This window comes from Ricinus communis, chromosome 2, assembly GCF_019578655.1.
Source record: "Ricinus communis isolate WT05 ecotype wild-type chromosome 2, ASM1957865v1, whole genome shotgun sequence".
Taxonomy (NCBI): domain Eukaryota; kingdom Viridiplantae; phylum Streptophyta; class Magnoliopsida; order Malpighiales; family Euphorbiaceae; genus Ricinus; species Ricinus communis.
This window is the reverse complement of record NC_063257.1, coordinates 14,049,747-14,075,419: the sequence shown is the minus strand read 5'-3', so window position 1 is coordinate 14,075,419 and position 25,673 is coordinate 14,049,747. Positions and strand designations below refer to the sequence as shown.

At 30.4% G+C, this 25,673-nt stretch overlaps 2 protein-coding genes across 4 annotated transcripts; both read right to left on the bottom strand.

Annotated features, from left to right (window-relative positions):
* Nucleotides 1–11,542: 11,542 nt before the first annotated feature.
* LOC125369266 lies at nt 11,543–12,496 on the bottom strand. The gene is made up of 2 exons (XM_048371278.1): nt 12,091–12,496; nt 11,543–11,940 (listed from the first exon to the last, which is right to left on the bottom strand). Exons 1-2 carry the CDS (start codon nt 12,494–12,496, stop codon nt 11,543–11,545), a joined length of 804 nt encoding a protein of 267 aa, XP_048227235.1.
* Nucleotides 12,497–20,392: 7,896 nt separating this feature from the next.
* Nucleotides 20,393–25,041, bottom strand: LOC8258096 (probable serine/threonine-protein kinase WNK4). 3 transcript variants are annotated; one of them, XM_015718688.3, is made up of 7 exons: nt 24,119–25,041; nt 23,006–23,271; nt 22,651–22,874; nt 22,337–22,494; nt 21,950–22,256; nt 21,545–21,874; nt 20,393–21,286 (listed from the first exon to the last, which is right to left on the bottom strand). In XM_015718688.3, the coding sequence occupies exons 1-7, from the start codon at nt 24,206–24,208 to the stop codon at nt 20,814–20,816; spliced, it is 1,848 nt and encodes a 615-aa protein (XP_015574174.1). In that variant the 5' UTR covers nt 24,209–25,041; the 3' UTR covers nt 20,393–20,813. The 3 variants fall into 3 exon arrangements, with proteins under 3 accessions (XP_015574174.1, XP_002518280.1, XP_015574175.1); XM_002518234.4 differs by having other exon boundaries at nt 21,545–21,847; nt 24,119–25,039; XM_015718689.2 differs by having other exon boundaries at nt 23,006–23,309; nt 24,119–24,252.
* Nucleotides 25,042–25,673: the final 632 nt, after the last annotated feature.

Below are 25,673 nucleotides of genomic sequence, written 5' to 3'. Positions count from 1 at the left end.
AAGTAGAAATACATGTTACAATTCTATTGGCCGTTATTCTTCTAGTAACCATGCTGCACACTGTCATTTTTGCATTTTTGATCTTCTGATTAGCTCTTGTTCATGATATTCCTGCTCTGATTTCATTTCATGCATGTTTAAAAGGGTATATTCTGTTTGAGTGACTGTGAGTATGATGTTTAATGACCTTTTTTGTGATTAATTTCTTATGGTTTATTCATTTCATGTCTATCTGATAGGATTTTAGCTTACTGTCTAGGATTTTTGAAGTCACATTTGAAATTTGTAACCACAAGCTTTCTCCATCATGAAAGATGGTTGCTTGGACTAGCCATCGCTGACGATCATACACAAAGTCATGGTCAAAGAGAAGATGTTTTGCCAAGCACCGAAGGCAACTTAATGTTAAAGCTAAATACCTATTTGATATGAAAATGTGATACCAAAAGAAACTTGATATCAGAGTACATTGTAGATTGTATTGTGCAAAAATATTTTACCTATGTGCAGAGAACAAGTGTGACAACCTGTTCTGGAGACGAGGTCCAATAAGGGAGGGGAGTGGATGCCAGAGCAAGGATGGGACGCCTAAACAAGAAGCGGCTTTTAGCAGACTTCTGGAATGGCAGCACTTTAGGATACTATGGTGTATGAATGAATTGAATTGCATATTAAAACGAGATAGTATATAATTGGTAGCATTTATGTAAAGAGGTTGAACTAATCGCATGAGACACTTTTTTTATTATTTGGCTGTAGAGATGTAGGAACCCTAAAATTAAACGTACTGGACTCAAAAAAAATCAAGATGGGGTGACCTTAAGTTCATGACCGTAGAGAGAAAGGAAGTCCAAGATACCAATTCATTGATGAACAGATTTTTCAAAAGCTTGGTATTAATCAAGAAGTAATTTCTCTCCTTGATAATGTAGGTTTGAGATCCTTTCTTCTACCCCAAACTTTAAATGTATGTTATGAAAATCTCACCAAAGAACTCCTCTCTTCTACGGTGATCAACAAAAGGGGAGATGGTGATAACTTCTATAGGATAGAGTTCAGGAAGTTTGAGAAAAATAAGCCTTGTTTAGAGCTCGATTCTCCTCCATCTTTGGGTTTCAAGATAGAGGCCATATGAGAATCATTGAAAATATTATTGAGATGCCTCTCTCCTTTCCAATTTTGGAACAAATAATGCCACATTAAAGACTCATTCTCAAGAGACCTTAAATCTCTCTCTTATTGGATAGTTCATAGGATGGTGGCCTCAAACATACATGCAAGAGATAATGGAGTTGAGAAAGTTCCTCAAAAAGACCTTTTATTCCTATATGCAATGATAGATGGTAAGAGGATTCTCACTTCTAAATTCTTTCTTGATCATCTCTTTCATCTTAGTAACACCCAAAAGCATGCTATTCTATTTCCTTGCATGCCACAAAAAATTGTCAAACACCTCAAATTCCTCACTCTTCTTAAAAAGACCTACCTAATTTCTCCAATTGCTCCAATTTCTTTAGGTCTTTTCTTCTTTGGACATGCTAGGGTTATTAGGTTAATGGAATAAACTTGGAATTATCTTCATCATTTAAATGCGGATCTAGTAGTGGTCTTCCCTTGTTTGTTCCATAGGATTATGATCTTCCCTTCTTTCCTCTCTTTCGAAGAAAAGGTCCTCAAGAAAATGGAGCAAACTTGGAATTATCTTTATCATTTACATGTGGATTTTGTGGAGATTCAAAAATTTCACAAGCTTCCTTCATGTCACATTGAAGATTGGAAAGAGGAAGAAGAAGAGCAAAAGGATAGAGTACTTACTACTCAAATTAGATTTAGTAGTAGTACAAAAGACAAGGCTCCTATTATGGAAGAAGAAGAGGAAGAGGATGATTAATTTCTTTTAAAAATATTTTTCTTGTTTTCCATTTTTTTTTATTTTCTTTTCATGTACCGTCTCATGTCTTGATTACACATCCTTTGCATATTTTATCATTCTTTATGCGTTGCACTTTTTTAAGTTCACTGTATCTTCTCTTTACCATATTCTTTCATTTGATTTTGCCAAAGGGGAAAAGAAAGATGAAAGATGTTAATAAAGATAATAAACCATAAAAGGGGAGTGTCAAGATCATTAAGGAAAATGAGCCCTAAATAAGAATCATTTCATATTAAGGGGAAGAAAAATACTTAATATCATATTAAGGGAGAGAAAAATCATCCAAGTGGGTACTTTTTTTTTCCTAAAAATTTGTTTTAGGATTTTTGGACATTTTATGTCACCGTCTTGAAACTTACTTAGGTTAAGAGGGAGTAGTACTTATTTTTAATCTTGTATTTATTTATTATTCATTCAATTATTCTTATAATCACTCACTTTAAATTTTATAATCAATTTGGTTATTAAAATCAAAGAGGGGGGATTGTTAACCTAAGGGTCAATTAATCTCTATTTTGATCTTAACACCCAAATTGAAAATTGCTAATAAGTTGTTTGAGTGCTTATATGATAGTATCTTAAGGGAACAAGGATTTGATAAAAATACCTTAAATTTCTTAGGAATCTTTTGAAAAAACTTAAAAAGCATAAGACCGCCTGAGAAGCGTGATGACGCTTTTTATCTGGTCAAAGTTGACCATCTATGTGGAAAGATAAACCCTTAGAAGATTTCTAATCTCATCAAGACACCTGGCAGTTAAAGATTCTCCTCTTTAAAAAGCGTAAGGCCGCTTCAAATTAAAGAGAAACACAGTCTCTTGAAGGAGGTTTCACGAGTTGAAGCGTGAGGTTGCTCCTGAGCGGATGAGGCTTCTGTGAGGGCACTTCTAGAGCACGACAGCAGTTTTTACAATTAATATTAGTTATAAAGGCAATCGCTGTTACAGAGCCACATGTTTGGAGCCATTGGAGATCCAACTACTATATTTAAAAAGTACAAAAGCGTTTTTCAGGCAGAAAGTTGCTTTTGGCCAAATCATGAGTTTGGAATACTTGAGCTTGAATACTTTATCTATTTTGTATGATTGAAGGTCACTAAAGAGATTATAATATAATAGAGTAAAATAGAAAGAGATTTTAATATATTTTCAAATTTAAGAAGGCGACTAGTATAATATGTCAAAGATCAAGACTAAATAGTATTTATTCTTTATTTTGAATGTATGGAGATATTTTACTAATATAAATTGATAAGTTAATTGAATGAGTTATAGGATTCAATATAATCACTTTAGATATAATATTTTTGGTTGTTAAGAGTGCTTTTAAATCTTAATCCCTAAATGTTATATTATTAATCTTAATTTGAAGACATAAAAGTAAACTAAATAAACTAAATAGATAAAATTAAATCAAAATAGTGAATCATTTAGAGTGAAGATTTGGAAAGCAATTGCCTTTTCCTTTTAAATTGAAATGAGGCAAAAACTAGAAAAACTAGAATATATACTAGGAGCTAAAAAAGGTATACTCCTACTAGCCTCCCTATAGATATGATTAATCTTTAATTCTTTGGAACCAAGAAAGGATGTAACTTTAACCTAAACAAATAAGACTTTATTTTTTTTCCACATTATATTGCTTACCACAAGGGGTAGCCATGGAACTGAACTAGACTGGTTAAAATCAATCGAAACTGGTTAAGTTCGGATCGTGCTCGAACCTACTCAGAACCACAGGGGGCTGGTTCCGGGCTGGCTCCCTTCTAACATGAAATTGGGACCACCAGTTAAAGTTTCTGAATTGGTGATTCTCGTTCCAAATCTGTAAACTAAAAAAATAATAATAATTAAATCACTATAAAACTAATAATAATTGAAGTAATATTTAATAATTATATAATTAATTTCAAGTTCAGACTCTTTTTTGTCGAATAATGACTTAGTTAAGCTATATTCATCTTATGTAGATATTGTATCTTTTTCAATTCTTTAAATGTCTAATTCGGTGTATTTTCAATTTTTATAAATCTTGTTGGTTTAATAATTCTCATAATTCCTTTGCAAGAAAATTAAGAACCCAAAAGCTATTTATGTCTCATAAATTGAACAAAAGGTCAAATTTCTCCTGAATTTATAAGGATTAAATACACCCAATTTAAAATTTTTAATAAATAGCTCCTTAAACTTATGTCCATATATTACACTCAATTTAAACTTTTTTAGCAAATAACTCCTGAACTTGTGTTTAAAAATTAAATACACTCAATTAAACTTTTTTAAAAAATGAATGACATTAGATTGTTAGGTTTTAATTGAATTATAAAAATTAAAAATATTATTTATTTTATTAATTTATCGATACAATATTTAGTGACGCGCTGTATAAGGGTGTGGTTGGTAAAATTTAAAATTCAAATTCAATTGATCCAAAAATACAAGTTATGTATTTATTAAAAAAGTTGAAATTTGATTTATTTAGGTCTATTACATCTAAATTTTAAATTTTATAAAAACGCTTTTGTATAACATGTCACTCACTAGATATTGTATCAGTAAATTAATAAAATAAATATTATTTTTAAATTTTATAATTCAATTAAAACTTAAAAATCTAATGTTATTTAATTTTTTAAAAAAAATAAATTGGAAATATTTGACTATTGGACACAAGTTTAAGAGACTATTTGCTACAAAGTTTAAATTTAGTATATTTCACTTTTGTACATAAGTTTAAAGGATTATTTGTTGAAGAACTTTAAATTAAGTTAATCTAACTCTTGGACATAATCTCAGGGTGAAAATTGACCCTTTGTCCAACATAAATTGGCATTGCTCCGTGGGAGGGCTGTCAAGATGAATACTTATTTCGTTTGTGAGAATATATTTGTTGGGTCTCTGGATGCAGATGGATAGACTGCAATACTAAAGTATGAATATTACTTTCTACTTATGGTGGGATCTCAATCCCCAAGAGAAAAGAAGCACAAGAAAATCCAACAGGGCTTGTTGTTTGAAACCAGGATGATGTTAATGCAGATGTTATTTTTAATTTTTCTGACATAAAATCTACTGAAGAGGAGGAGATCAGGAACCCAACCAAGCAACAAGCCTCTACTCATTTTCAAATAAAATTTCAAGAGTAAAGGTCATGTTTAGACATCCAAACCTGCAAAGAGCTATTCACCTAGAAGTTCTCAAGAAAATTAGTAGTTCTTTTTATGGTAGAAAATCAATTTAACAATACAGAACGAAGATGATTAAGTATTGATCTCACCCTTAAGGTTGACTTTAAAACACAGTGGCTAGGTAATTATACGCCAAATGAGCGCCGAGAAATGGCTGAGATAGTGGGCTAATTGTTTCAATGGTTCCCCAATTTTGTATTTTATTTAAAATTCAGTATAAAATTTAAATTTGTATCAATTCAGTATTTAAAATTTAATTTAATTTTGTGGGTAGGTGTTTTTACATTTTGATTAGTTTTTAATGATGCGGCGGTCGAAGTTACTCGTGACTACCATTTATAATCCGTATTATTTAAGAACTAAAAATAGACATATTCTAGTTAGATCCTAATTTTGGTTATATCTAATTTAGTTCTTAAATGACTTGAATTATAAATGGTAACCATGTGTAACTCCAGCACCTCTTTTACTAAAAACAGACGGAGATGCTTATTGGTGAAATTAAAATAAAATTTAAATATTAAATTAATACAAGTATATATATATATATATATATCTGTCAAATATTTATATTTTGATCATAGCATTTTTATTTTAATTTGTATTTATTTTTTATGTGAGATTAAAGTTTATATGTAATTTTATTGTTTACTTTATTGATTAATAAATTAAATTTTTAATTAAATACTAATTCTGATTTTAAAAATAGCATATTTATTATATTTTAATAATATATTAACTAATAAATTAATCTATTAATTAAATAATAATTCAAATTCTATTATAAAAAGTGGCATGTTAGTTATATTTTAATATTATAAAACTAATAAATTAGATAATAATTCTAGTTCTAAGAATAACATTTTTAATTATATTTTTAATTTTATATTATTAATAAATTAATTTTAATTAATTTATATAATAATTTTTAGTCCTAAAATAATAATATCAATTATATTAATAGCATTGATTTATATTTTATTTTAATAAAATAATATAAATTTTTTAAAATAATTTTATATTATCAATTAAATTTTAAAATATTATTAAATTAAGACCTTTAAAAATATTTAATTTGTTGTTATTTTTAAGATATTATAAACATATATCAAATATTAAAATTTTTATTTATACATTCAATTTTATAATTAAAACAACATACGTATATAAATCAATAGTTTAATACTGAATTTAAAATAAAATTTATAATTGGCTAACTATTGGTGTCACCTTTCTTTAGCTTCTACTATTGGTCATTTAATACCCCCAAAATAATCGAAAATGGCCTCCATGTTGGCTATTTACCAGTGTCATGTCTGAAATCTAGTGTATCACGTCTCATTTAGGGTTTAGATTTCTATCTTCTTCTCCTTCTTGTTGTTGTCATTATCGGACATTTTAATAATGACATATCAGGGCACATAGAACTCTAGTCCACGAACATTAAACTCCTCCATGTTATTGGGATATGGAAGAAGTTTGAAGCCATTTAAAACGCTTCAAGATAAACTCTGAAGTCTTGGTATCGATCAGCACTTTCTGATAAGGAAGTAAGTGTGGATTGAATTTCATTAATGGGTTAATCGGCCTGTAGCCATTGCATTCATTGGCCACATTTTGTTGCTCTTATTTTAAAACTCAAATTCAAAGATATATGAAGACAAGCAGGCAATAAATTGCCCGTTGAAAGAGTCTATTTACAGGATTGCGTGATGCAAGTAGAAAACCGAATATTTGGAAGTGTTTGCATGGACAATTTTTAAGTCAGGATTTTTGTCTTTTTTTGCTAAAGGTATTATTCCAGGTTCATGGAATCTGTCTGCAGTGTTTGATGATTATCTTAAAAAGACTGAATGATAAAATTATTATCATGAAGCTTCATTAATATATGCCTTTTTTTCTTTTCTTAAAGTATCTTGTTGTTCATTTATTCGTATATGTTGTTTTTGTTATTATTATTATTAAATAAAGCAACATATATTGTGAATCGTAAAGTGAAAGTTTAAGTTGGCCATGGAGTTTTTCATATAGGTCATAAGACAAATGCATGAAGTCTAAAATTAGATTTCTGATATATTCCCGGAAAATGTTGATTCGGTTGCATATCAGTTCTTTTTTATATAATTTATTGACATCATTGAAATTAAATTTGAGGTGAATTCTAGGGTGCTGCAAGACATTATAATTAGAATGCTGTGATTAGCTATTTACCATTATAGATTAGATAAAATTAATTTTATTAAATTTTTAAAAAATTTTAACACAAGTTATCTTGCTTTAATATTCTAAAAACTAAAATAGGTATTATGTCTTTTTTATTGGTTAAATACTAGTTGCTCTATAAGGTTAGGTCTAATCCATGAGTAGGTTTATATATTTGTTATTACATTAAAATTTCTTGATTTTAATAAAACTAACTACTATCGTCTTCAGTATTAGTCGAAGAGCTAAACTGGAAACTTAAAATTACAATTTAATCTTTGAGCTTATTATCAAGTATCAAATTCGTTCAAAATTAATTTTTTTATTAAATAAAAATAAAATCAGTTTTAGTGTCTAATTAGAATAATAATTTAATATTCTTTTATTTGTTTAAAATTAGTTTTAGTGTCTAATTAGAATAATAATTTAATATTCTTTTATTTGTGTATATCTTTTAATTATTTTAGCATAAGTTAATCTTAAAAAAATTGAATGTGTTAAAAATACTTATTTTTTAATATTATTAAATTACTGCATAGTAATTTTAAATTTTTAAATAAAATAAATAACAATTGATTGAAAAACACTCTTATGTTTATTCCATATATCTCAAGGTATTTATACAAGATACCTAGACCTATTTAAGGTAGTCAACTATATAGGAATAATTACAGGAAAGGTAAGTCAACTATATAGGAATAATTACAGGAAATAAATAGAGAAATATTACAACTATAATTCCTAAATAGGTATACAGCTATATATGCTAAGTCTCCCCCTCAAGTTGGTGCATAGATATCACACATGCCCAACTTGGATAATGATGCATAAAATGAGCCACTAGTAACAGCGTGAGTCATCATGTCGGCCAGCTGATCTGCACTCTTAATGTAAGGAACCTCTATCATACCAGAATCTAGGTTATCCTTGATATAATTCCTGTCAACTTCAATGTGGTTAGTTCGATCATGTTGAACCAGATTGTTAGCTATCTCAATAGCTGCAGTGTTATCACAATAAAGTACCATAGGTTTCTTTGGACCAAACCCGAGTTCTTTTAAAAGAATTTTTAACCAAGCAAGCTCTGTGGTTGCATGATGAAGAGCCCGGTATTCAGCTTCTGCACTAGACAGTGACACTACATTCTGTTTCTTACTCCTCCAAGTCACCATATTACCTCCAACGAATGACACATAGCCTGAAGTAGACTTTCTATCCAATTTAGAGCCAGCAAAGTCAGAGTCCGTATAACCCATAATATTCAAGTGCCCATGTTTGGAGAACATAATACCTTTACCTGGAGAGGACTTCAGATAAGCCAAAATACGATTCATTGCATTCATGTGTCGATTACTTGGATTGTGCATAAACTGACTGACAACACTAACTGCATATGATAAATCAGGCCTAGTGTGAGTTAGATAAATCAACTTTTCCACTAGTCTCTGATATCTCTCCTTATTAGTCGGAACCTGATCAGGATAGATAGATAGACCATGATTCACCTCAATAGGAGTATTTATAGGTTCACAGGCAGAATTACCAGTTTCAGCTAAGAGATCTAAAATATACTTCTGTTGGGAGAGAAAAAATCCTTGCTTGGACCGAGATACTTCAACACCTAAGAAGTATTTTAGAACCCCCAAGTTCTTCATCTCAAACTCCTTGGCCAAGTAGCTCTGAAGTTTCTCTATCTCACTAGCATTACTACCTGTAACAATCATGTCATCAACATAAACAATAAGCAAGGTTATATCATCATGCTCCCTCTTATAAAACAGAGTATGATCAGCCAAAGCTTGCTTAAAATCATACTCCTTCATTGAGTAGCTCAACTTGCCAAACCATGCCCTTGACGATTGTTTCAACCCATACAATGCCTTTTTCAGCTTGCACACCTTACCTCCTCCTAGTGTAAATCCTAGAGGAGGATCCATATACACCTCCTCTATCAAATCACCATGGAGAAAAGTATTTTTTACATCAAACTGGCGTAAAGGCCAGTCTAGATTGGCTGCAAGAGATAGAATGACTCGAACGGTGTTCATCTTAGCCACAAGAGCAAAAGTCTCTTGATAGTCAATCCCATAGGTTTTAGTGTAACCTTTGGCCACCAGTCTAGCCTTGTACCTTTCAACTGTCCCATCTAATCTGTATTTCACTGTAAGTACCCACTTGCATCCTACTGTCTTCTTTTCCTGTGGCAACTCAACCATCTCCCAAGTAGAATTTTTTTGGAGAGCCTTCATTTCCTCTTCCATAGCAACCTTCCACTTAGGATCTCCAAGGGCTTCCTGAAAATGACTAGGAATAGACACAGAAGACAATTGAAGAGCAAAAGCTAGATGAGCCTTAGACAGACGATGATAAGAGATAAAATTAGAAATAGGATAAGTGACATTAAAAGATGACTTGGAAAAACCCAACCTATCAGGTTCTCTACGTTCACGAGGGGGATATTCCCTACCATGATCGTGATCCATAACTTGTGGATTCAAAATAGCATTTTCTAATGTTACAGGACTAGAATCTTTCTCTAAAGTTGAAGTTGTAGGAGAAGGAACACATACCTCAGGATTAATAGTAGAAGAGTCATCCGATGGCATGGTAGTATCATCAAGAGGGGCACTAGAGTTAGGAGAAGGCATAACAGTGGCATTCTGCTTTCTTCTTGTATAACCGTTTTGGTATAACCTAGCTGATCTTTCATCCTTTTTCTCCTTAAATTCATACTCAAAATCAACAGAACAAGTATTATCTAAAGATTCATTATTCTCCATAATAGCTGAATTCTCCCCCTTACTCGACATCCACAACTTCTTCTCTTCTAACCATAACCGTTCCTCTTCCTTACTACTAATCTCCCCCTGAAGAGGAATCATAGATACATCTCCAAAAAAATAAGATACTTGTTCACAAAACTGAACATCCATGGAAACATAATATTTACCTGTAGGAGGATGAAAACATTTATAGCCTTTTTGAGAATTAGAGTAACCAAGAAAAACACATTTAAGAGCACGTAGATCAAGCTTATCCCTATATATAGAGTGTACATGAACATAACATACACAACCAAAAACCTTAGGACAAATATTTAGAGCAGAAGGAATAGAGTGAAATTGTGATAACATCCTTAAAGGGGTTTGAAAATTAATGATACGAGCAGGCATTCGATTAATAAGAAAGACAGCAGTCATGATAGCCTCAGCCCAAAAATGTTTAGGAACATGCATAGTAAAGCTTAAAGCCCGAGCAACCTCAAGGATATGACGATTCTTACGCTCTACTACACCATTTTGTTGTGGTGTGTAGGCACAAGTTGTTTGGTGTAGGATGCCATGTTCTAGGAAGAAATTGGTAAGAGACTGATTTACAAACTCACGACCATTATCAGAATGAAAAACTTGGACCTGAGTATGAAACTGTGTGACAATCATTTTGTAAAATTGAGGAATCACCTGTATAACATCACTTTTAGATTTCATCAAATATACCCAGCTCACTCTAATGCAGTCATCAATAAAAGACACAAAGTATTTATGGCCTGAGGCAGATGGAGTAGAAAAAGGACCCCACATATCAGTATAAACACATGAAAAAGGAATAGAACTCTTATTGAAACTGGTTTTGAAAGGAACACGATGGTTTTTAGCATAAATGCATTGTTCACATCTTAGACTAGAGATAGCAATATTGTGAAACAATTTAGAAAATAAACGCTCTAAATAAGGAAAAGATGGATGCCCCAAATGACAATGCCATAAAAGAATCTTCTCTCTATCAAACGACTCTCTTTCTACTTGAAAACCATGGCTAGGTTCAAATTTAAATTCCGTAGCCCCCTCTAAGTAATAAAGACCTCCTCTTTCCTTACCAATGCCAATCGTCATCTTCGTACGTTTATCCTGAAAGACACAATGAGTAAAATCAAATATTGCAGAACAATTAAGACTTTTGGTAATCTTACTAATGGAAAGAAGATTATTAGAAAGATCAGGGGCAAGTAAGACAGATGACATTGAGAATGTAAGAGAAATTGAGACATTCCCAACTCCTGTAATTGGCATAGAAGTCCCATTAGCAACCTGTACAGACTTAACAGGTGAAGACATTAGAGAGGAAAGTATAGAAGAATTACTAGTCATATGGTCAGTAGCCCCTGAATCAATAACCCAAGTGTTAGAAGCAGTAGAAACATATGTCAGACTAGAATTACCTTATTGAGGAGACACTTGAGAAACATGAGAAGCAGAAGGTGGAGAAGTGTTAGGAACAACAATCTGAGTATATTTCTTATTTTTCTTCTCAGCTTGTTTAAGTTTATACCACTCTGAATAGCCATGCTTCTTCCAACAAACATCTACTGTATGCCTGGTACTATTGCAATGAGTGCAGAAGCGAGAATTGGAAGCAGTAGAATTCACAAGAACAGAAGGAGTCACCTGAGAGGTGCTCTTTTGGATCATTAGAGCTAAAGCCTCAGAATGATTTTCTGTTCCCATGGTGACTTGTCTCTGCACTTCACGACGAACTAAAGAGTAGGCTTCTTCTAAGCTTGGTAAAGGGGAGGTAGCCAAAACACGACTGCTAACTTGATCCAAACTGTGATCAAGACCTGCAAGAAACATATAGATGCGATCCTCTGCAATAAGCTTCCTTTGTTTTTCAATATCAGCAGCACATGTCATGTCATTGGGCCTACGATAATCAAACTCCATGAAAATTGAATTTAACTCATTGAAATATTCTGGGAGAGGTCGACCACCCTGACGCAATTGAAATGACCTCTTCATCAGTTCATATACTTGGGAAGAGTCATAAACATCAAGATAGCTCCTCTTAGCCGCATCCCAAACTTCTTTAGATGTCCCACACTGAACAAAGTGCGACATCAGATTATCAGTCATGGAATTAATAAGCCAAGACTTGACAAGGGCATCTTCAGCTTCCCATTCATCATAGCCCGGATCATCTTCTGTAGGTGCAACCTTTCTTCCAGTAATATAACCCTTCTTCTTCCTGCCAGTAATATGCATCTCTAAAATCTTTGACCAAACACGATAATTAGAACCATCCAATTTAATATGGATTGGAGAAGAGGCCTCATGAATGGTCACTGTCGAGAGTTTCTTACTATCAAGAATCTCTTTGTTATTAGTTTTAGTAGACATTGCAGCTAGATGACGGCTAGGGTTTGAACAAAAGAAGGCAGCGGAAAAAGGCTGAGTTAGATGGCGGGTTTGAACAAAAGAAGGCGTGGAAATTTTTTTCTTTTGCTCTGATACCAAAATAACAATTGATTGAAAAACACTCTTATGTTTATTCCATATATCTCAAGGTATTTATACAAGATACCTAGACCTATTTAAGGTAGTCAACTATATAGGAATAATTACAGGAAAGGTAAGTCAACTATATAGGAATAATTACAGGAAATAAATAGAGAAATATTACAACTATAATTCCTAAATAGGTATACAACTATATATGCTAAGTAAAATAAATAGTTAAAAGTTATTATTTTTATTAGATACAAAAATTAAAATATAATAAAAATAAAAATTTTACTCTATTAATCTTATTTGAATGGTTAATAAAAAAAACTTCATTCTTAGGTGAATTCTAGAGTGTCGTAGTTACAGTGACTTTTCAATATCATTATGTATTTATTGAATAAAATTTATATAAAAATATTTTTCCCTGAAAAGTTTACGTAAAAATATTTTAGTATACAATTTTATATAAAAGTTATATATTAAAATATTTTATGTAAATTTGATCCGAATTTTACAAAAAAAATTTAAATAAAAATATAAGGATATTGAAAAGTTATTTTAACTACCGCATTCTAGAATTCACCATTTTTAAAGTACAAGATTGTCATGATCTTTATTGATAGTGGACTTGTCAATTTGGTGTCTATATTATTTCGCTAAACTAAGACATGATTGTTCAATTTAATTTTTTATATAGTCTAATTATAATATATAATAAAAATAACAATAGAATAATATTTTGTTAACTATTAATGTTTATTTTATAATAATAACTAAAATTAAATTATATAATAATTTAATAATATTACTTTAAATATAAGTAGTTTTAAAATATTTAAATTTTCTTGAATTAAATTATATTAAAAATTAAAAATTAAAATAAAAAATATTAAATCTATTATTTTAATTAGACATTAAAACTAACTAACAATAGAATAATATTTTTTAACTATAAATGTTTATTTTATAATAATAACTAAAATTAAATTATATAATAATTTAATAATATTGTTTTAAATATAAATAGTTTTAAAATATTTAAATTTTCTTGAATTAAATTATATTAAAAATTAAAAATTAAAACAAGAAAAAATATTACAATTATTATTTTAATTAGATACTAAAATTAATTTGTGTTAAAAATAAGATTTTACTCTAATATGATGATAAAATTAGTTTTAGATGAGTTTGATACTTAATGATAGGTTCAAGGATCAAATTATAATCTTAAATTACTAGTTCAGTTCTTCGACTAACAGGAAAGGGGTAGTAGTTAGTTTTATTAAAACTTAAGGGGGTTTGATGTAAGAAAAAGATTATAGGGACCGACTCATGTATTAGACTAAACCTTAAAGGGTAAACAATATTTAACCCTTTCTTATTTTGTTATATCTCTTTTCTTTATTTTTTTAAGAAATCATCAATCATATATTTCTACAGCAGCAGTTAAATTAAAATTCTTAGCATGTTCAATCATGTAACAAAAATTTCTTTTATATGTAAATATCCTATTAGTTTCTTTTTTCTTTTGTTGATTTAAAGCCTTATGTATATATTTTAGAATAAAAATTGAGATTATTCAGAAATATGCATATTTCGTTTAAATTCTAGATTTAGATTGGCTTAAAGGGGTTAATATATATTATGTATATGTTAATTTTATAGTTTTTAGGTTGTTATATTTTGTTATATATTTTTCTAAATAAATTATTTTTTGCCTTTTTTTTACATTAGGTTAGATTTTTTGAGATCATATTATTTGTTGTAATGTAAATATTGTATGAATTAAAAATATTTAGATTTTAACTTACTTAAAATTATAATTCAATCAACCAATTATTTGTTTAGCGACAGAGGTGGTTGAATGCGTTTGAAATATGGTTGAAGTTTGTCAGAGTGTTAATTAACTATTACGAATTTTTAATTTAATTGATGAAAAATAATAACTTTTTTTGTTTAAGAGTTGAGCTAAGTTGAAGCTATGGAGTTTAGTGTGAAAGAAGAGCCTAGTAGTTTAAAGTAATAAATTTAAAACTCGGTTACAATAGGATATTAAAGGTAATAAATCTAAAACTCGGCCACAATAGGTTAGTGGGTTTAAATAAAACTATTATACATTTTAATATGATCTTCATTATAAAAATTGTAGCGAAGAGATTAACAATGCTTGTGTATTTCATGAAAGAAATTTAGATAAACGTCCAAATACTTCAATTTTTAGATTTTAGTAAAGATTCTTCTATAATTTTCTTTTGAGTTGTTTGATTTTACATTGAATTGAATATTTTTATTATTATTATTATTATTATTATTATTATTATTATTATTATTATTATTATTATTATATCATTCAATTATTTATTATGTTATTTGGATTATCATTGAATTGAGTAATTTATCATTTAATTATAGCTCTTATTAACTGGTGGATGAATCAAGTGTAAAGATTATTAGTAGGCAACATGATAGTAATAATATTCATCAAGATTTATGCAATTTTATCTTTGAAGAAATGATAACAAGTATGTAATCATTTATTAAGTTATTTATTATAATAAATTTTTATTTTTGTTGAATTTGAATATATCCTTGCTAATTTTGATATTTGGTTTTCATATAATGTTGTTCTTATTCGATTCTGTTTTAATCATGCAACGAGATCATGCTTAATGTGTATTAAACTGAAGCAAATGGATATATTATAAGGTATAATAATTTACTATTGTGTTACATTTATTATAATGAGTTAATAATTACTGATATCATATTTGATGATTCGAAGGTAGTTGATATTGTTGTTAATGCCTTAAACCACAAAGAAATTTCAGATGTCTGTAAACAATAGTTTTTGTCATCATATTTTGTGTTGCTCTTCTATCATTATCTTGTTTTAAATATTATTTTAATTTATCAGTATATAAAAGTTCTTTATTGAATTTTGGTTAAATTCGTAGCCAACTTTAATGTTTGTTCTCCTTTCGTTGGTTGTAATCTGAACAACAACTGGTTATTAGATATAACCTACTATTATATTTCTATTGGTTGAATTTGTAACCAACTTTATTATCTTTTCTCATTGTTTTGGTTGTATTGTGAACCAGAATGCTATATAGATCATACAATATAAAATTAATGAGAGAGTAGGCCGATAAAAAAGTTTCTAAAATATCAAATCCTAAAAAAATCTTGTCTCAATGGAACGGAACAAAGACCAAGAACCACTAAGAACAAAGTATGAGAAATAAAATCAACCAAAAACCCTAAGTACCATGAAAAATACAAACATATGGACATCATATATCACTTTGCTAAAAAGGCTTTAGCGCATAAGTAGTCATACAGCTTAGATGGTTGTTGAACCCTTGACTAAACCGATTGCTAGAAATGTACTTTTTGGCTCATGTTAAGGCATTATGACTTTGTAGAATATGATTGTTTCTGTTAGTATTTACTGTTTGCTATTTTTAACATTCTTTTTTAATTTTTTTGTATAAGAATATTAAGAACTCTATTTCAAATGTAGGCTAGAATATTTGAATGACAAATATAAGCACATATATACACATCCATTAAAGTGGGTCATTAGGTTGACTGGCTCTCTCACACGGAGCAATAACCTTTGGCGCTTGATAAGCAAGTAAATATGAGACAACTATATCGCCTTAGAAGAAGCTAAGATGAGGTCTTAGTATAAGATCGAAAATCGTTAATGCCTAATCCATTTTTAAGTCTAGTAAAGTTGAATGTGAGTGACATTTCAATTGGCGCTTAGAATAGGCACGCATAAGGTGTCTAGACTAAGATCCATGCAACAGTAATGTATAATCCATACTACATGTGTAAGATGAATAATTTAAGAAGGTAAATGAATGGATCTCTACTTCATTACCGTGTAAGTTTTAGAAGATTTTGTTTTGTTTCATTAACTTTCAACTATATCCTAAAATTAATAGTTTATGTATGCTATTTTAGTGTATTACTATGGTCATAGGTGATACGACCTAAAGGGGTATCATTGGAGAGGCAATTATTCTTTAACCTAGTGATATGAGTGCAAAAGGAAAATTTTTAGTTTATATTATTATATTATAGCTCATCTACTAATGGATTATATTACATATGGGATGAGCATAATTATGAGTGTAATATGATATGTGAATTTATAGATTTTTTAGTCTTTGTCTGACCAAAATGATTTAGAGCAAAATAAGTCACCATTTTATTTTTTTCTAAAAGTTGTACATACCTCTATATTAGCTTTAACAAGCTTCTATTATGGAGCTCTTGAATTGCAGTGATGCGCGTTACGTACACGGTAAAGTACACCTTGTATCAAGTAATACAGTAACAAAGTACGAGTTATCGTTCTATTGGACACTAATTATGAATACTATTTCAAACCTTAACTAATATTTAGCGATCAAATGGTTATTTGGAATGTTGAAACTAAAAATTAACTAAATTAAAATAAGAATTAAAGTAAATGAGAAGATTGAATTAGGAAAAAGTCTATTCAGGTGCTGAATCTCCCTAACTATTTGTGCATTTCACGAATCAATTAGCAATTAAATAAACTAAAGAGTTGAATTAACATTCCTCTAGTTTTGGTGAAAACCTTTCTCAAGTGATTAAACCCCTAATTCCTAAAAGGAGGGCAATGAATCTCTTTTCTAGCCAACTCACTTAGGTCATGCATTAAGTTCCTAAAATTATTATGTCAAAGAATCTTGTAGATTTATCTCTAGAATCCCAATCAGTTCTCTATTTCTCAAAATGAACAACTCATATGAAGATATCTTTAGTCAATTTTATGATAACTATATTCAACCAACACGTCGACTTATCAATTGAAATAGACAATAATTAATCATACAAATAAGATACCTAAAGAGATTATTCATTTGCATAAAGAATGATTCAATCCATACAAAATAGGTTACGGTTTATCAACACCAAATAGCAAAAGAATTAGTTCCTCCACATTGACATAAAGAGAGAAGATCAAGGAAAAGAAAATCTCAAAGTATTCATGGTTGAAAAGCTAGGAAATCCTCCATTTTGATTCTTCAAACCTTAAAGACAATCCATAGGTTTTGATGTTTCTCCCTTCAAAATCTTGATTCAAAACCTTAAAATTCTCTAAAAACAATGTTATAAGATATTTTCTCTCTAACAATTATATAAAAAGATGAACTCCTGATCCTAAAAAAGTTAAGTAAACACAATGTGACACAGTGGCCACACGGGAAGACAACACGGGGTGTGTAGCATGAAATAATTGAAAGCGCAGATTCTTGATTGGGTCACACGGGCAGACTACACAGTGGTGTATAGTTCCCATGTGAGTCTGTTGAGTTTCTATCTTCTTCTGCCTATTCTATATATGATTCACATGACGAGACCACATTGGGGTGTAGATTTCCCATGTGAGTCTGTTAAGTTTCTGCATTTTTCATATTTAATTCCTTATTTTGGCACGAGGGTGTAGATTTCCCGATTGCTTCCCGTATGATCACTATAACTTGTCTTTTTCTCGCGCTTTTCACTCGTTTCTTATGTTTTCTGATTCCTTTTTGCTTCTTGACATGAATTCTTTTTAAATTTTTTAAAAGAACTAAAAAATATACTAAATAAATATATAAAACTCAATTTTTGAAGTATAAATTAATGGAAAAATAAGATACAATAGTAAATATTTTCGGCATTTATCATGCATATTAATTCAACAGCCATAATATTCATTAGTCTATATGAATAAAACAATAAGCAAATTGAATATTAAGGTGTATACATCCATTGATACATGCTTTATTATGGCTTTTAATCTAAAGATTTTTCAAAATGGTGAAATTATAATTTTATTCAAATAATTAAGTCCATATAGTTGGAATTTCAAAAGCAAATACTTAGCTACATTCATAAATATCAATAAAAGCTCATAGAACAATTTATAAATCTTGAATTCTGTGTGCATTAAGTTATAAAAAGTATATTAAGGTGTGTATACATCCATATCGAGTTGTTAGGTCCAACCTTCGGTCCAAACGAGGCGTTCATAGAAGCTCGACCTAATTAAAAAGAGTTTATTAATAAATTAAATTCTATATCATCTCTAGTAATATTCATTAGTTAAGAGATCATCTAATGTGATAGTCTATCTATAAGAATTTGTTTTACTATTTCAATACGTTTGTAGAAATAAAAATATTTAGTTTTACATACAACTTTCTCTTAGTGTGGTACATACTTTATTATGGCTTTTATTTTGAAAATTCTTTTCAATGATGAAATTTTAAAAATAAATACGTAACTACATTCATAAATATCAATAAAGAGCTCATAAAACAATTATAAATTTCAAATTCTTAGTGCATTAAACTACAAGAGGTATATTATCTAAACCCTATAAGATAGACTCGTACATATTATAATCTAATATTTAAGGTTACAAAATACATAAAATAATAATTCCAATTGGAAAGAAAAGTTTGTGTAATTTTCTACCCACTCTCCTCGTCTAATTAAACCAAACAGACTACTATGAGTAGTATTGGGTTAAAATAAATGGGCGTTGAGGGGCTACTCAATTTGGATTATTGCCTAAGGACAAAATTACTTTTGTGGTGCATTTGTCAGCAATGACTAGAAACAATTTTTGAAAATAACACAACCATTCACTAAGAGGGTGGGAAACATCATAATTTAATCAAGGATCCAGAACGAAGACTTTATGATAAACATTTGGAAAAAAGAACTTGAGCACACAAATCTTTACAGTTGAATTCATAGAAATTATACACATGGAAAACACAGCATGCTCTATTTCATTATTTGGATTCATAAATGGTCTTGCTTCCACTACTTCCATTATAATAATAAAATTCTAAGTGCTTTTACATTATATGATTTGCTTTCAAAAGCCATCCAATGATATTTCATCTAAGAAACTATAAAATAAAATACGTACCAAGCATATGATTAATAATTATTTATCTTGCTTTTTCAATTAGAAATCTTGATATTTTTTATATTCAATAATCTATTCGAGTAAATTATTACACCAATATTTGGACCGAATATTTAATTGATATTAATATTTTAATATTTTTATGTTAAAACTTTTATTTCTGATACGTATCATCTTTTAGTCTATTTTTATTATTCGGGTCATTAGAAATGTAAAATTTTTAAATAAATTTACTATAACAGTAATATCAACTCACTAATCATTATCCTATTAAACATGTGGAATCCATCTTTAAATTATTTTCTTAAACTATACATATTTAGAGGTGGCTCTATGTGTTTAGTAAGATAAATTGTTAGTATGCTGCTAATCTGATGAATCAATTAAGAATATTTTATTACCAATGGACATGTTAATAAAAATCGGTCAAAAAAAAAATTAAAAAAGCACAATAAAAGTACTAATACTAAAAAAATAACTTAAATATTAATACGAATTATATACAAGGTGAAAAGATTTAATACCGGTAAAGCAATTAACCATCCTATTCATTTTTTATTATTGGAGAACATCCACATGCTTCAAAACTTTCCTTTCTGCAAGGGGAAGGGAGGATGTATGTGAAAATGTACCTAAGAAAAGGGTTTCGACAGTGTCGATTAGGGATTTTTGAAAGCATTAGAAGCAATCACAATTCATAGAAATAGGGTAATTCTGAAATTTAAAAATATTGACTATTATAGATGCATGTGAAAAACCTGAAACGTTTGAAAGTCACAAGACTAGTGTATTTTCCATACCTGAAATTAGCAAAACATATATACTTGGAAAACAACTTTATGGCATATGTTTCTTTGACAAACTCATCAGCAATAAATTCATGGCTGTAGAGAAATGTTTATGATTGGTCTCTCAACTCCTGTAGCCACATTATTACAATTTATTGAATAGTGCTTATAGCCTCAAATCTCAAACCAAGATTTACTAACATTCTAATGTTTGTCAACTTACTGCTACATCCACTCTCAAACAGTTGACAGGATCCCGAATTCTGGCTTTTCCGGAATACTAATGTGAAAGAAAAGTGAACTCTACCTATATATATGTACATTGGATATCATGGAGTCTGCCTATCTCCTAATTGAAATCCTGATATTATTTGGCAGGGATTACTGCCCATTAGTTCTTATTCTCAGCACTAACCTCACCTCATAAATCATTATGGAGAAGAAGAAAAAAACATATTTATTTTCTTCTGCTCGAATTCCGATGTGAACCCTTTTTAGAATCAACAAGTGGTGCCTGAAAACCAACATTTTCGACATCTCCTACTGTCTTGAACAACCTTCTTTTGTTCACTTCTTCTACCAGGGATCGATGCAGCAGTTGGCTGCGAATATCTACCAGCGATCGATTCCTTGTAAGTCTACGGCCGTCCATCACCCTTTTTTGTTTAGAGCTCGAAGCTCCAGATTGTGACTCCAGCAAAACCTTGCAGTATTTGTAGGCATCTCTAGCAATTGCCTGACCGATATAAGAACTTGAATTGTCTCGAGGACAAAATCTTGTTGAGTTCTGATTCCTTGTCATGGGATGCTTATCTGGTCTCCTTGTCGTGCTCGTGTTGAATTTGTGATCATCGCTAGAAACGTAATTCAAATTGGAATATGATCCTGAGTGTGAAGAGCTCTCAGAGCTTGTATCATCAATCAAATCATCTGCAACAGCAATGGTTTCAAATATATACGTTTCTCCTCCGTACTCCTGGTATACCATTGATTTTATAGACATATGTGTATATATATGGCTCCAAAGTATTAAAAACAAGTCAGGTTCAGCAAAAAATCCATGTTCTAATGAGTTAATTTGGAGATAAGCTAGCCATAAATGTTTCCAAAACCGAGTTTATTAATAGGTGACAACATAACTGGTTAAATGATCAGAAGTATAAAATTTCGAATTTATAGGAGACATACCTGGGACCCATTGTGCCATTAATCCTGACAAGGATGCTTGAGATGATGAACACGAGGAGGAAGAGTGGAAAGGATGATCAAGTCCGTCATCTTCTTGATAGTTGAATGTATGGTAGGCTTCAATTTGAGGCAAATCCCATTTCTTCCAATTTGGCACCAGAGAACAAATCTCTCCGTCAATCATTTCAGCAATTTCAAATGGCTCCCAATCATCTATGTCTAGGTCCTTTACCATCTCCATTGCAACATCCATTGATGTATCATTTAAAATGTCAAAAGGAAAATATATGTTCCTAAGAGAACCTGCAAAGAAAGCACCAGAACAGGAATCTACAAAGATTTTTGCCACAAACAGAACATAGAACAGCAGCAATGAAACATCGCAAAAAATAGTGAAATTCGTACCATCTTTATTTGCAATCTGTACTTTAAGAAAGATGGTATCATCTTCAGATTTCAGCTTCCCAGTAATTGTCATGTCTGTCCTTGGTGGATCATTCAAATGCAGTTTCTTCATTTCACTGTCGTTCAAAAATGGCTTTTGATTCTCAGACCTTGAAAGAGGAGGTGATTCAGCTTCATCAGATGCAAGAAATGGATCAAGCAGTAGCTCTTTGGCTGATAATCTCTTTGAAGCTGCTACTAAGCATTTTCCAATGAACTTTTGTGCTTCTAAATCCTGAACTCTATAGAACGCTGCGGGTAGCTTCCCCTGCATAACAAACATGGTCTGTAAACCATATTCTAGTTTTCTGACAAGTATAAATCTTTGGCATCAGAACTGGACTTTACCGAAGTAACTTTCTTGTAAATTTGTGCTGGATTAACACATTCGCTATAAGGGTATTCAGATGTGAGCATCTCTAAAACACACATGCCGAATGAGTAGACATCAACAAGCTCATTGTATTCCTCTTCATATAATTCTGGTGCCATAAACTCAGGGGTGCCTAACAAATGTTAACAAAGCTTAGAGATATTTGAGTTTAGCTGAAGTGGGCATATCCAATATTTATGTTTCATACAGATTATTAGGATTCGCAGAAACAGCCTCTGCCAAAATAATTTTTTAAAAAGAATAAAGAGAGCAAGGGAATGGTGTGTACCTATAACACTGTGTGCTAATTGGCTACCTCGGAGGATTGCTGCAAGGCCAAGATCACCAATCTTGACCTGTCCAAGATGGCCATTGACAAAGATATTGTCACATTTGAGGTCTCTATGAATTACTGGAGGATCATGGCCATGTAAATACACAAGGCCTTGTAAGATTTGTCGAGCCCAGTTCTTAATAGCTTGAATATTTACTCGCTTGTATTTTCTCCGATACCTGCATAACATTAGATAGTTATTGGGAAATGGCATTAAAACAATTAGAGGTATAATGTATCTGTAGGGTCTGGCTTTTTTTATGTTTTTATCTCATTTCAGTCAATTCAGTTGCTAGAGAAAGAAAATTACTCTCTGAGAGTCCCTGAAGTAAACATTTCAGTGATGAAGTTGAAGGTCTTTCTGTGAACATCGATCCAGGAGGTATAGAATTGGATGATAGAGTCATGGTTGAGGGTGCTGAGAAGGTGAACTTCGGAGTACAGCCGCTGCAAGTCTTCCGGTGAGCGAAGAACCTCATTGAGTTTGACCTGATTCCATGCCACCTCCATTCCTAGGACTTCATCAATTGCCTTGTACACTGTTTTCATTGCCCCTTTTCCCAGAACTTCTTCTAACTGTCCATGGCAGGATCAATTTATCTTTTTCAGTATACCTAATAACCAGTAATCACTAAATTGGCCAAAATTCCCCACTGAAAACAAGCCGCTAAAATTTATCTAGAAATTCGGAAACTCAAACGGATTAAATAGAATGAAGCTCAGATACTATATTACAGAACAATTTAGTTTGTATATAAAAGTCCAATAATATCACTATGATATTGAATTTGCATTTACTTAGTTTTTCAATGGTCTAATTTGTCATTCAAGTGAAGGATTTCGGACATGAATTAATTTTCAAATCCTAAACATAACAAAACATCTTTCAATATTTTATTGACCATTAAGAGTAAAGAATCTTTAAGGTTATGTCAACCAAAAATTAACTAAATAATAGCTAGGATATTAATTGTCCTAGCCAAACCAGAGCAATTCCACCCCAGAAAAGAATACTAATGTACAACATGAGAAAAAAATGGATATATGTAAAAGTATTCAAGAAATCCCTGCCACAAAATAGAAGTCAAACAAGTTATCATCTGTGATATTGTTTTTCCTTCTTTTTATTTCAACTATATACAAATGTCAACATAATTTAAAACCCAGTTGGAATTATCCTAATAGAAGTTAAAAAGAAAATAAAAAATGGAAAGTAGAGATGAAAAATATACTAAAGATAATGATACGGTAGTTAGTACTTTGTAAACTGTAATATAGAATAATATCAATCATATTACCTTTAACTTTATTATTAAACCCTTCTACTAAATAATTCATCATATTGAACTAAAATATTGATATCTCTAGGTAAGCAGTTGAAGATGCAGAATACATGCAAACAGATGCTAAGAACATAACATACCCTTCCATACCGGCCTGTAGGATCGGTTTCGACATATCCATGATCAGGGTTGGTTTCATGTGTATGCAAGCCAGCTTCTTTTGTAAACATGTTGTTTCAGGAATAAGTAGGATAATTTTCGACTTCTGTGCTAGGCTCCTGCAGTTTCCCTTGCTAACCCTTTTTCTGGGGAAATAATTTTGGAAGATTTTTAAACTCTACTTTTTATGTGATGGGTATGTAGTACTACTAGCTAGCTACAAAATAATAAAGTGATCCTTAAAAGGTAGAATAATTATGTATGACCAAGAAAGAGATTCTAAATCCGGGGCTTTCCTTCATGATTTTCATAGGAGAAGACACCAAAGAGGAGCCAGAAGAGTCTTGAGTAGTCAATCCTGAGCATGATCCATGCCATTTTCATAACCGCACGTGAGAAGTCGTATGTCCCAGCAACCATTTGGAGTGAAAACCTTGGCTTAACCCACAATAATTTAAAATAAAATTTTTCTTTTTAAAAGAAAATAGAAAAAGAATAAGAAAGAACAAGAAAAGCAAAAAGATGATGGGAGAGACTTGGATTTGACAGGAGAACACATAAGTGGAGGGAAAAATGCCAATATCGCTCTCCTGGATAAGTGAAAATTATCTATCTGAAGCCTTAACTAGGAGAATCCTCTTCAGGTTGGGAAAGCAAATAATATCTGGAAGCAAGGATAGTATAGGAAATTAATCTCATGGTCAAGTAACTATTCTGCAGGAAAAGGATATACAGAAAGACACTGTCCATTTTTTGTTGGAAGCATTTGTTGATGATAGAGATGCCCAGAAGGAGAATCAAGATTTACAGGATCTTTGTATTTAGAGAGAATATAAGAAAAGAAGGAGAAGTTTTTGACAGGATGAAGCTACTTGTAAACCTAAACAGCAAAAAGTTATAAATGTTGTTTTTGGTAGCTTGTAGAAATAAAAAAAAAATATATATATATATACATACATATAATATATATAATATGTATATATAATAATATATATATAATCATATGGATTTAATTTAATTTATATATATTACAAAAGTCTTATGAAGGAATTAAATAAAATTTAATTGAAGGTAAATTAAGTAGAAAAAAGAAAAAATACGCAAGTGGGAATGGGTAATGGGGGCCTACTTCGGAGCCCTGGCAGCATATATAGGTAATGTGCTTAGTGTCCAATGACGTGTTTGTGTTTTCCCTTATTTTTTTATTTAATTTTTTATTTGTTTATAATATATTTAAGAAAATGCCAAAACTTATCGGATTATGACATAATTATTAGGAATTTAATTTTAAAAATTAGAATTTTGAATTTATATTTTTTTAAATATGATGATTCGTTATCAATTTTATAAAAAAAAAATTCTTTTTATTTCTGATTTACTGATCTATAATTTAATATAATTTAAATATTTTAATTTTAATCATTTAACTATTTTAATATTATAAATCTCAATTTAATATAATATATAATAATTTAAATTTTTTGTAATAATTAAATATTCTTTAATACATAATTTTACTATAGATAGAATATTATT